Source organism: Octopus bimaculoides, chromosome 30 (assembly GCF_046866305.1).
Source record: "Octopus bimaculoides isolate indiv1 chromosome 30, ASM4686630v1, whole genome shotgun sequence".
In the NCBI taxonomy this organism is placed as follows: domain Eukaryota; kingdom Metazoa; phylum Mollusca; class Cephalopoda; order Octopoda; family Octopodidae; genus Octopus; species Octopus bimaculoides.
In genome coordinates, this window is record NC_142957.1 from 18,322,379 (window position 1) to 18,334,911 (window position 12,533).

The window sequence follows — 12,533 nt, forward strand, 5'->3', positions numbered from 1 at the left end:
TATTATTATTATAATTATCATTATTATTATTATTATAATTATAATTATCATTATCATTATCATTATTATTGTTGTTGTTGTTGTTTGGCTGATTATCATTGCATCTGTTAATATGTTTTCTCCCTCTTATTATTTGCAGGGCTTTTGTTGGGACCTACGACGCAGTAAACCGGCTCTCAGCTTCAAACTCACACAGCAGTTTGCATTTGCTCAACCTCACTGCGCATCACGTCGCACATGGCGCAGTGCCTAAATAGTAGCTGTAGTGCTGGTGTGGCTGTGTGCATGAGTGTTGATGTGGCAGTGACGGTAGTGGCGGCAGCGGTGGCGATTGTGGCTGTAGTGGTTGTTGCTGTTGTTGTTGTTGTCGTGCTCACTTGCAGGATCTGTTACCGCAAGTTACTTGCAGCCATTTTGCAGCAGATGTGCACAGGTATTTACAATCCATGTGCAGCAGATTTGCAAGTTGATTGTATGGCTGCGGGCAAAGACTTGCCTAAAGCCGAAACGGCAGAACAGGAACCATGGCAACTGAATGGCGGATGTTGCAGAAGGATGCTTTTATTTTGAAACAAGCAACAGGTGCAGCTGGACTGGAGGTGTTCGGCGGTCAGTGACCCTTATGAGTGACCTGGGGCTAAAAGTACAACAACAATGTCAATTGTTGTTGTTTGATCATAGGCTGGCTGGACCAAGACTGACCTAGGGCTAAACAGCAACAAGGAAGGACACATTAGATAATGTAGTCCTAGATACACTATGCCTGAATAAAATATGGGATGGTCATGGCTGGAACATCTTCGGTTATAGATCTACTAGATCAGAGCTTATTTTGATCTGAACAACAATAGTATGAAAGGACACATTAGATAATGTAGTCCTAGGTTCACTGTGTCTCAATGAAAGACATGTTGGTCACGGCTGGAACGTCTTCGATCATAGGTCTGCTGCGTTAGGACTGACCTGGGACCAAACAACAACTCCTATGCTGACCCCATGGCTGTTTAGAATGCAGGCCACTGCAGTTCAAATCGCAAGCATTGTGTGACTGCCACTACTTCACTGCAACATTCCACGTTGTACTAACCATACAACGTGTGGAAACAGATCTGTGTGTGCGTGCGTGCGTGTATGCATTTAACATATCAGTGTGTGTGCGTGTGTGTATAGATATGCGAATGTATGTGTGTGCATGTATATATATTTGTGTGTGTGTGTGTGTGTGTATCTTCTAGCTACATTTAAACACTGCCAAATGCATAGTTGTATATGTGTGTGTGTATATATATATATATATATATATATGCGATGTGTGTGTGTAAGGGGTATGGGCACAATGATACATTCTGGTTAAGACAGGATTTTCGAGCTCACAAACTGACACTATGTTCCTTCGATCCATGGCAAAGTTCTGGTGACCATTGGTTAAGATGTCGTTACTGCTGCTCGTTAGAATATGTCTGGCATTGATCAGGATGCGGTTACAATTGCTTAAAATATCAGTAAATGGTGTTGGACAAGGCTTTTGGGATGCCGGTGATTTGGCATGGCTTACTGGATATTGGATCTGTTTTATAAGAGTAGTTTTTGGCACAGGAGACACACAGGCACTCACACGCACATACATGGCGACACAAGTGCAGAAATATGCACATAAAGATAAACTGAGAGTAGGGGAATTGAATATGGCTGACATAAACACTTCCTGCCTCCTCGGATGCATAAAGAGAAATATTCCCTTTCAGTTTCCGTCTACCAAATCCACTCACAAGGCTTTGGTCGGCCCGAGGCTATAGTAGAAGACACTTGCCCAAGGTGCCACGCTGTGGGACTGAACACGGAACCATGTGGTTGGTAAGCAAGCTACTTACTACACAGCCACTCCTGCGCCTATGTTAATTTTTTTCACATCGCCTTTTCTCATAGTTTCAAGATTTCGATGATGCGACTGTTTATTTTTAGGGTATGTGTGAAAGGCCAGATCTGGCTGGTTTGAACATAAAACAGTACTTTTAAACCAAATATGGATGGTTTAGATGTTAAAGTAATTCTTGCTGATAACTGTTATGTCAGGCGGAATTTTGAGTGTCCAACACGACTGTTGTTGCTAGTCACTTTCTTTTCTGATAAAAATCCATGACAGAGTTAAACTTAAACTTAATGTCTACGAATGGTTTGACTTGTGTTGCCTTCCTTCTGCTTTCTTTTCTGGCTAGTCATATTTAAGAAGGACACGATAATCGTAAGCTGAGTAAACCGTAAGTTTAAATATAATTATAGGTGAACAATAAGTCTCGTGTTGCCTATGGTGACTGGCATCGAATGTAGGTGAGCAAAGATTGGAATTAAGGGTGAAGGTAAATGTAATTCACCATTCGTTTAATTACAATTATCAATGGATGATTCTAATGCACATTATACATGGTTGGGAAAGTATGAAAGTCCCATTGTATAAATGACAATTTTTATGTGTGTGTGTATGTACATATATATGTATGTATGTGTGTGTATGTGTATATATATATATATATATATATATATATGTGTGTGTGTATGTACATGTGTGTGTATGTATATATAAATATATATATATTTATGGAGAGAGAGAGAGAGATAAAAGCAAGGACCATTGACAAACTAAAGGACTCAATATACAAATATAAAGTGTTGTATTATAATTTTATTGATTCTCAACACTCTTTTGACCCATTGGAACCAATTTCTTCTTTACTGATAATATACACACATATATATATATATATATACATATGTGTGTATATATATATATATATACATATGTGTGTGTGTATATATATATATATATACACACACACACACACACACACATACATACAAACACTTAAGATCTGTTACATGTCTCCACATTTCACAGTTTCAATATGCTACTTTGAAGTCACAGTCAGTAAGATTACATACATACACACATACATTATATATATATGTGTTTGTGTGTGTGTATTATTATAATATATGTATGTGTGTATAAATATTATGTTCAGATATAGACATGTACACAAAAGTGTGTAGACAGACATATTCTACACAGGTTGACAAACATGTATATTAGACTTTTTTACAAATATACATGCATTTTTTTTCTTTCATCTCGACATTATTCTATTTTCATCCTTTTTAAAAATTACTTTTCTCAAATGACCAGAAATCTCAGTCAAATGTGACCAGACACTTTTACACCCCTTCCCTCACCTTAGATGTCCAATATCTGTTTCTGTTACAACTTGACATAAAAACAAACATACATACATACATAATAATAATAATAATAATAATAATAATAATAATAATGAAAAATTTTTAGGATGGAAATTTTTTGTATTTTAATAACGCATTGCTACATATGTTTCTGCATAACATGTTTGTTTGTGACTACCTTCACACATCCATAGGATATTATTGAATATTATTTATAAGGTCTATGGATCTTAAGGAAGTCCACTACTTCATGTGCGTACTTACTTTTCCATTATTACTGTATTTACCCTACACTATAGGGTGTTTCACATAAATAACCATCCCAGAGAATTACTCTGGAAGATGGGAACAATAAGCATTAGCTAGCGACAAGCAGCAGAAGAGCTTTTACAAGCACACTCACAGACATTTATCCAAATAAATTAAAAGTATATATATATATATACATACACACTTTTATTTGTTTCCGTTCTTTGGCTGAGGCCATGCTGGAGCACCACCTTTAGTTGAACAAATCAACCCCCAGGACTTATTCTTTATAAGCCTAGTACTTATTCTATCGGCCTCTTTTGCCGAACCACTAAGTTACGGGGACGTAAACATACCAGCATCAGTTGCCAAACGATGGTAGTGGTGGTGGGGGTCAAACACTAAGACATACGCACACACACACACACACACACACACACAAAGACAAGCACATAATTCTTATACAAGAACTTTTTTGACAGTCACTTTGAAGTTTCAGTCAGTTAAGCTGAAGCTTTGAAGTCACTGTCAACAGCATCCTTGTATAAGAATAATATATATATTTATCTATTTATTAATATTTAGCAGAAGTGACAGAATAACTCAAGGTCTGAGAGCTTCATACATTGCCCCCCCCCCCTCCTCCAGCAACACATATCTTTATTGTATCTGCATGTGTATTTATTTATTATTATTTTTTTTTACTGTTTCTTAAATGATTTCATCAAACATAAAAAGGAGCCACTACTAATGATCTATGGGTGTTTTTTTCTTTTTGGGGTGGATGGGCATGGGGAGGGGGGCACTATGATTGGTGTGTAGGGGGAAGTTGCATGTCTGCTTATTCGTATGCATGTGTGTGTGTGTGTGTGTGTGTGTGTGTGTGTGTGTAGTAAACCTATCATGGAACCTGGTATCGCATTGACATCACCATTCACGGAGAGTTTGCTCTGTTACTGTTCTCAAACCCTCCCCCTCCCTTGCCCTGTGTTTTAGACAAGTCTTCCTTGGGATCTTGGGGGTCAACGGAAAGAAAAACACCCATTTGTATATGCAGGTGCACACACACACACACACGTATGTGTATGCACATATATATATGTATACATGCACACATACGTGTGCATGCATACACACGCACAATCCTTCAAAATTATTTTGGAATATTCTTCAAGTGAAAGGTTTTTCTCTCCCCATTCCTTTGCTCCCCCTCTTTTTTGGTGGGGGTGGGTGGCAGGATAAAGGGTTGGGGCTGGAGTAGGTAGGTAGGTGGGTGGGGCAGCAGTTGGACTGTTTTTGATTTTGTTTAAAACAAAAAGAAAATAATATATATATATATATATATATATATACACACACACATACATACATACATATCTTTCAAACTCTCCACTCTGCTATACAAATATGTATGTGTATATATGAATTAATAAAAGAATGAGGAGTACACAAATACTTGGACCTGACGAACAAAATGAATAATAATAATAATAACGATATAAATAAAATGTCAAGCGTTTTGGTGCATGACTTTTGGACCACACTGAATATATATATATGCAGGTATGTTTATTCATACACACATACATATACATACACACACACATAAGAATAGATGTGTGTATGTGTATATATATATATGTATTTATGTAAATATATTTGTGTGTGTGTGTATGAATATGAATGTATAAATGTATGCGTGTGTATATATATATGCATATATATATATATGTGTGTACATATATATGCATATATATATGTGTACATATATATGCATATATATATCGCAAAGCACAATGAGTATATAATTCTGGCAATTGGTTTGCTCGTTCTCTTTCATAAACCAAAATATTTTGTATTCAAGACACCATTGCACTATTTTTTTCACATTGGAATAATTTTCTTTCTCCTCTTTTTGTATTGTTATTTTTTTCTTAATATTATGTATTTTAATATTTATTTATTTATTTTTTGTCTTTTAATTAAAACCCAAGAAAAATGTGGAAACAAAAAAAACAGGTTTTGTAAATATATATGTGTGTGTATGTATATATATATGTGTATGTGTATGTATATATATATGTGTGTCATAAGAATTCCAAAACTTTGACTCACATGAAAATAAATTGTTTTTAAAGGTGAAACTTGAAGTGAATAAAGCTATAAATATCAGCATGTAAATAAAGGGTCCAGAAAAGACCTCGAATGGGAAATATCGAAGGCTGCCCAAATATCTGTCTGGTTTACAGATGTGGGTTTGTGTCCCACAGAAAGCTTTGGACATTTTTCTTCCAAGAGGTTTTTTTTTGTTTTTTTTTTTGTCAACCCAATATTTATAAGCATCTGGTGCACTTGGGGCAAACACGTAAGGTTTGGTCAGATGGGGGTCATGATGGATAGTTTATCATTCAAGGGCTGATCTACTCAAGGGCTTGCTGTTCTTCCGCATGTTCTCTCGACTCAAAGAACTGCCTCCATCATTATCCGTATCTCGTTATTGATAACTTCTGAGTTATGGAATTATTTTCAATTGCTAATTTCTTGTCCGTGGCCCTAATATGTGCCCCTGCACTGGATGCCTCCCTGAAGACCTCCCCCCCCCCTCAACTAATACAGGACCAAGATGGACGGGGTTTGTGAATTAAAAATGGCTGAGCAAGCTCGACCAGGTGCAGATTCATAAGTTTATCTCAGGTAGTGGACTGGCAGAAACCATTAGTTGCATTTCACCTGTGGTGCAGGTGACACGTAAAAGCACCTACTACACTCTCTGAGTGGTTGGCGTTAGGAAGGGCATCCAGCTGTAGAAACTCTGCCAAATCAGACTGGAGCCCGGTGTGGCCATCCGGTTTCACCAGTCCTCAGTCAAATCGTCCAACCCATGCTAGCATGGAAAGCGGACGTTAAACGATGATGATGATGATGTTACATCCTGAGCTTGAATTCTGCCAAGGTCAACTCTGCCCCTTTTGGGGGGGGGGGTCAATAGAATAAATATTAATCAAGTAGTGGGGGTGGGGTTGATGTAATCAAATTATTCTTCCTCTCTAGAACTGCTGGTCCTTTGCCAAAATTTGAATCTATTATTAATGGTTTTATCTGCTTTCAGTTCCACCATTAGAAATGGTAATATATGTGATACACACATATATATATATATATATGTGTGTGTGTGTGTGTCTGTGTGTATATATATATATATGTGTGTGTGTGTGTGTATATATGTATCTATATATATATATATATATATATATATATATATATATATATATATATATATATATATATATATATATATATATATGTATATATGTGATATATATATCATATAATATGCAATATTAATGTATGTACATATATTTGTGATGTATTTATATATATGATATATAATATGTATATATATATTATGTGATATATATATTATATAATGTGTAATATATGTATATATATATATTTGGAAGGAAAAAGGGAACAGGTACAAAAATGAAAATTAAGAATTTGTATGTTGTTTTTATGAAGTAAGGGGTCTGTTATAATTGTTTTATATAAAATAATGGATTTACAATTGTTTTATATGCATAAATGTAACAACAACAAAAAAAAGGGATACAATTTTTTTTTGTGGGTAAAAAATAAAATATTTTTTTAAACATCTTTCATTGTTTTTGTTTTTTTATTTGCTATGTTGTTAGTTATGGTGTGTGTGGGTGGGGTGGGTGCTGTTTAAGCCCTCAGAAATATTACTAACCCTGATTCCGACTAAAATGTAAGACTCACTATGCCTTACCTCTATTCTCATACCACTATATGCATCCTTCTATTCCTGCATCTCTCTCACCATGAACTTTAACAGACTTCTCAACCATTCTGAAGAGATCTGCCAATCAAATTGGCAAATCGAAACGATCGTAAATGTAACATTACATAATCTCCATATAATTAAATTAATGGCTTAGCACAATCAACCTGCTTCTTCCTGTGTTTGTTTCTCCATTCTCCACATGATTATAATTATAAATTGCGGTTTACACAATAAATTACCTGCCTCTGGATACCTTCCAACAAAGACGGTACCCACACAAGTAATCTCCAGGAGTGCCTTCGGATTTAACTATCCCCTGGTTGCTTAAACACTTCAGCCTATCCCTTGAATGTTTAAACAATCCTATCATATACCTATATATATATATATATATATATATATATATATATATTTATATATATATATATATATACACATATATGTACACACATACATAGCACATACACAAGCAAATTTATGTATAGTAAAATTTGGTGCAGGAGACCTGTTGGGGCAAGCGAAATCGTGATGGCACCTGTGCCCAGTGTCGCCTTCCTGGCACGTGTAAGACATTCGAGCGAGATCGTTGCCAGTGCCGCCGAACTGGCTCCTGTGCAAGTGGCACGTAAAATACACCATTTTGAGCGTGGCCGTTGCCAGTACCTCCTGAATGGCCTTCATGCCGGTGGCACGTAAAAGCACCCACTACACTCTCTGAGTGGTTGGCGTTAGGAAGGGCATACAGCTGAAGAAACTCTGCCAAATTAGATTGGAGCCTGGTGTAGCCATCCGGTTTCACCAGTCTTCAGTCAAATCGTCCAACCCATGCTAGCATGGAAAGCGGACGTTAAACGATGATGATGGTGAGACTGACAAAGTAGCACATGGAAATGAGAAAATCAACACACAAAGGATGTGTAAGCAAGCTCATCCCTCATCAGCTATTGGCCCAAAATCATGACAATTTCAACACCCTATTGACAATAATATTGTTTAATTTGTTGGCTTCAACAGCAAAACACTGCCAAAACATAAACGAGGGAACATGAAGAACAGAATGACATTGGTACAAAACACAAGACACTAGCCCCTGGAGGGTAAAAACAAGTCATGAGAAGGGGGGAAATGTATAAAAGCAAGGACAGTAACAGATGTTGGGGTTCAGTCCCAACGTAGGACAACTGGTGTACCAAATGTAAAAAGAAAAAAGTACTGGGGTCGATTTGTTGGACTTAAAATCCTACATCAAAACGGCGCTCCTTCATGACCGTAGTCTAATGACAAATATTTTTGGAGTAATACACAGCAAGGGAAACAACGTCTGCTTGACTGCTGCTGCTAAGGGAAGGGAGATAATCTCTGCTAGCTTGAAGCTTCAAGCATTTTGAGGAATTTATAATTATGTTGAACAGTGAAGGAACATATTTCTTTGCACATAAATTTTTTTTTTATTCATTTCCCTGAGATCGACTAAAGGCGGTGCTCCAGCATGGCCACAGTCAAATGACTGAAACAAGTAAAAGAGTAGGTGAATTCCAGGTTCAACATAGCCAAAAGAGCTTTGCTGTTTGTGGCCCAGCCCGTCCAAAGATCTGACAGGTCCCCGATCCTCAAGGATTTTGTTCTGTTTGGCTGCCGAAGCAGTGACCTTCCCATCCACTGCAGCGTCAAGAATGGGGGAGGGGTAAGGAGTCACAGACTGTGATGTCCCAGATCAGGCAGCACCTACCTCTGACCCAGGGACAGAGGGTAAGACCACTAGGTCTCTCTTCCTATCATTTCTGGATAATCCCACTGGCTCCAGAACCGAGGATAGTCCGAGGATATTGTTTGAGAAGCACAGATTTCGTTGGTGGTCTGTTATCTCTATTCTAACTTTCGGTGGCCTAGAAGAGGCCCCAGTGAAATGACTGAAGCAAGTAAAAAGATTGTGTTTGTGTGTATGGGCGATCTTTCGGTACGAGCCCTAAATATCAGCCTTTTCCGTAAAAAGTGTCTTTGGCGATCTTTACCAAAGACCGGCCTTTTCCGTAAAAAGTGTTGGAGAGAAACAGGGAAAGGATGCCATAAAAGCGAAAGACATACAGAGAGCGCGATTTATTTGGAAGGGTGACGGGTATGTTAGTAGATATACATAAAACCCATATACGCTTCGTCGTTTCGTTTCCGTTTCGCTTTTTACATTCACTCTCTTCAAATTTTCTTTCCGTCTCAATCGCCAGCCTAAAACAGGACTTAACGTGTCTGATCATATTTTCAAAAAAGAAAACGTTCAACAATAACAGTAAATCATCGTAAATGATTAATCGTTAAATAACGAAAAGCAATCAATAATGACATTAATATATAGAAATATCACCATACACTCCTTAACACAATCAACGCACGAACCGAGCATATTTAATAAACTGAATATATTGCTAAATTTGCAGCTTGAGTTTGCCGCATCCCATGTGGTCTAGTGGTTAGGATTCCTGGCTTTCACCCAGGCGGCCCGGGTTCGATTCCCGGCATGGGAACGCCTTCTTTTTTTTTTCTTTATTCTTTCCTTTTTGAATTAATTTAATCTTATCGTAATTATATCAAAATGGCAGAATATCAATTTTGTAATGTTAATGAGTTTTGTTTTGGCACTGATTTTATGTAATGTACACGTTTTATGCTTTGCTTGTTTCAGTTACTGACCAGTGGCCATACTGGAAAACCACATAGGATTTTAGTCAACCGAAACGACCCGAGTTCTTGTTTTTTTGGGTTTTTTTTCAAGCCTGGCACTTATTCTCTTGGTCTCTTGAACCATTAAGTTACGGGGATGCAAACAAACTAACACCAGTTGTCAAGCATACATGAATACATACATAAACACACACATATACATATATTTTTAATCTTTTCTAAGATAGGCACAAGGCCTGGAATTTTAGGGGACGGGGCAAGTCGATCATATCGACCCCAGTGCGTAACTGGTACTTATTTTATCAACCCTGAAAGGATGAAAGGCAAAATCAACCTCAACGGAATTTGAACTCAGAATGTAAGGACAGACGAAATGCCGCTAAGCATTCTGCTTGGTGTACTTTTGCTTCTGCCAGCTCAGGTAAATTCTAACGACCTGTGAGGTCATGCACTGTTTATCTTGATATGAGATTACCATGTCATGCACATATGGTTGTGATGCATGTGCCTGATGTAATCTTATCAGATGGGTACATTAGGTTTTGTTTGTTTGTACCCCAGTGTCACCTTGATGGCATATGCCACTCTCTCACTCAACAACAACAACAACACCAATAATGATGATAATATATTAAATTCAAATGAAAGTGTGTGAAAACAATATATTGGTGTGTAAGGTGGAAGATAACGAAAGATTATGGAATGTAAGCAAGATAAAGGAAGATTATGGGATATATATATAAAAAGGAGATTAAAATGAAGTAGAAATAGAAATGGATTACTGCTTAAGTCTAAGATGGTATACAGGAAAATTCATTAAAGTTTTGAAATTATTCAGTGCTGTGCCAACGAAGGGTGTTGGCTGTCAGTAGTTGACACCCATTTGTCTCACAAACAACTTTTACAGGTTATTGGGTCAGTTTGTCTGGAGTCAATTATTTAGGTTATCCACCATCACCTCCCCCCCTCTCTCTCTCTCTCTGTCTTTCTTGGTCAGTCGGTCAGTCGGTCAGTAGCCAGTTGGTAAAGCTGCTCAGTATCTTCTCTGCCTGTCTATCTGTCTGTTTGTCAGTCAGTCTCCTCTTTGGGGAGAATTTAAAATCACTTCTTTAACTTTCTAAGACATCTCAACGCTTCTAAAAGCAAGCTTCGTTTGTTTGTTTACGTTCATCGTAATATATATATATATATATATAAAGTGAAATAAAGTGTCTTGCTCAAGAACACAACAGGCAGTCCCGGTCCGGGAATCAAACTTACAACCCGACAATCCTAAGCTTGACGCTGTAACCACTGAACCGTGTGCCTTCACACACACACACACACATATATTCAGTGCTGGTGCCATGTAAAAAGCACTCAGTCTGCTCTGCTGCCGGGTGGTTGGTGTTAGAAAGGGTATCAGCTCTAAAAAACCATGCCAAAACAGACACAATAATAGCCTTCTACCTCGCTGGCTCCTGTAAAACAATCCAAACTATGGCCACCACGGAGAGCAGACGACGATGATGATATATGTATTAATTATGTTATTCATTTTTGGCATTAACAAAACACTGTCTTACTCTGCTTTTGGTATTAAAATACTATTCTTTCCACCTTGTTTTGTTTACACACACACACACACACACACACGTAGGTAAAGTAATCAATGCACGCACCCGCATCCGATATCTGCCCAGAGGAGTTTGTTAAACGGAAAATTCCATTTCATAAAACTAGTTTTCGGCTTAAAAACCCGAAAGAAGTTCAATGGAATTGTAATGAAATAAATATGGTTTTTTTGAGAAAGGTGAAATATTTTACTTTCATATTACGGCCCACGAGATCTTATTATAAAGGGGCATTCAAAAGTCATCATACATAGGAAATAATTAATTTTTTTAATAAGAAACGGTTAAATAAAAATAAATTGTTTCTTATTTAATGTCGACTTTTGAATCCTCCAGAAATAACAAGTGCTTCGTGGTCGGTAAAATATTTCACGTAGGAAAAACAAAGACGTTCTCAAAAACCATATTCATTTTATTACAATTCCATTGAACTTCTATCGTTTGATTTATCAGATATTATAGACATAAGGAAACTGAAACAGCCTTCAAAAGGAGCAGCATATTAAAAAATATTCTCAAGTTAACAATGGATCTATTGGGAAATATCGACAATTAAAGTGTTGAAAACATTGAATAGAAAAGCCTCGTGGGAAGAAATAATGTCCTTGGGCATTTAGGGTAGAATAATAACCGAATAGTTTCAAGAATGTTTTCACATCAGAGCAAATTTCACTTACCTGTATCTCATCTTCTTCTTCGATCTTTGTCTCATTCTGTGCATCTGGCACATTTAGATGTCTTCGTGAGTTTAAGAGTCGATGGTTCTACAATCTGTCGACGAGAAACAATTTTACAACATTCAAAAGCAAGCTTTAGAGTTTCATTATTTAAAGGGACAACAGCTTGGGTCACAAAGTTCGCTATCTCTTGATAAGAAGGTCTTTCGCGATCTCCCTTTATTTGTATCCTCCTTTTTGCCATTTGAAAACCAATTCTCCCAAGGACCAAGAATTGATACG

At 37.2% G+C, this 12,533-nt stretch overlaps 2 protein-coding genes and 1 non-coding gene across 4 annotated transcripts in view; 2 read left to right on the forward strand and 1 right to left on the reverse strand.

Annotated features, from left to right (window-relative positions):
- The window catches only part of LOC106875310 (uncharacterized), a 44,626-nt gene extending 37,489 nt beyond the window's left edge, over positions 1–7,137 (forward strand). For both annotated transcript variants that reach the window (XM_089346064.1, XM_089346065.1), the window contains one exon: positions 140–7,137. In XM_089346064.1, the coding sequence (XP_089202190.1) occupies positions 140–257 (118 nt within the window). In that variant the 3' untranslated portion in view covers positions 258–7,137. The remainder of the gene's footprint in view (positions 1–139) is intronic.
- The window catches only part of LOC106873443 (uncharacterized), a 74,602-nt gene that overhangs the window by 61,644 nt on the left and 425 nt on the right, over positions 1–12,533 (reverse strand). Inside the window, exon 1 of the mRNA XM_089346063.1 lies at positions 12,252–12,533. This exon is cut by the window's right edge and continues 425 nt beyond it. The gene's annotated coding sequence lies outside the window, so the exon portion shown is untranslated. The remainder of the gene's footprint in view (positions 1–12,251) is intronic.
- Positions 9,733–9,804, forward strand: Trnae-uuc (transfer RNA glutamic acid (anticodon UUC)). The gene has a single exon. It is a non-coding gene; the product is annotated as a tRNA-Glu (tRNA).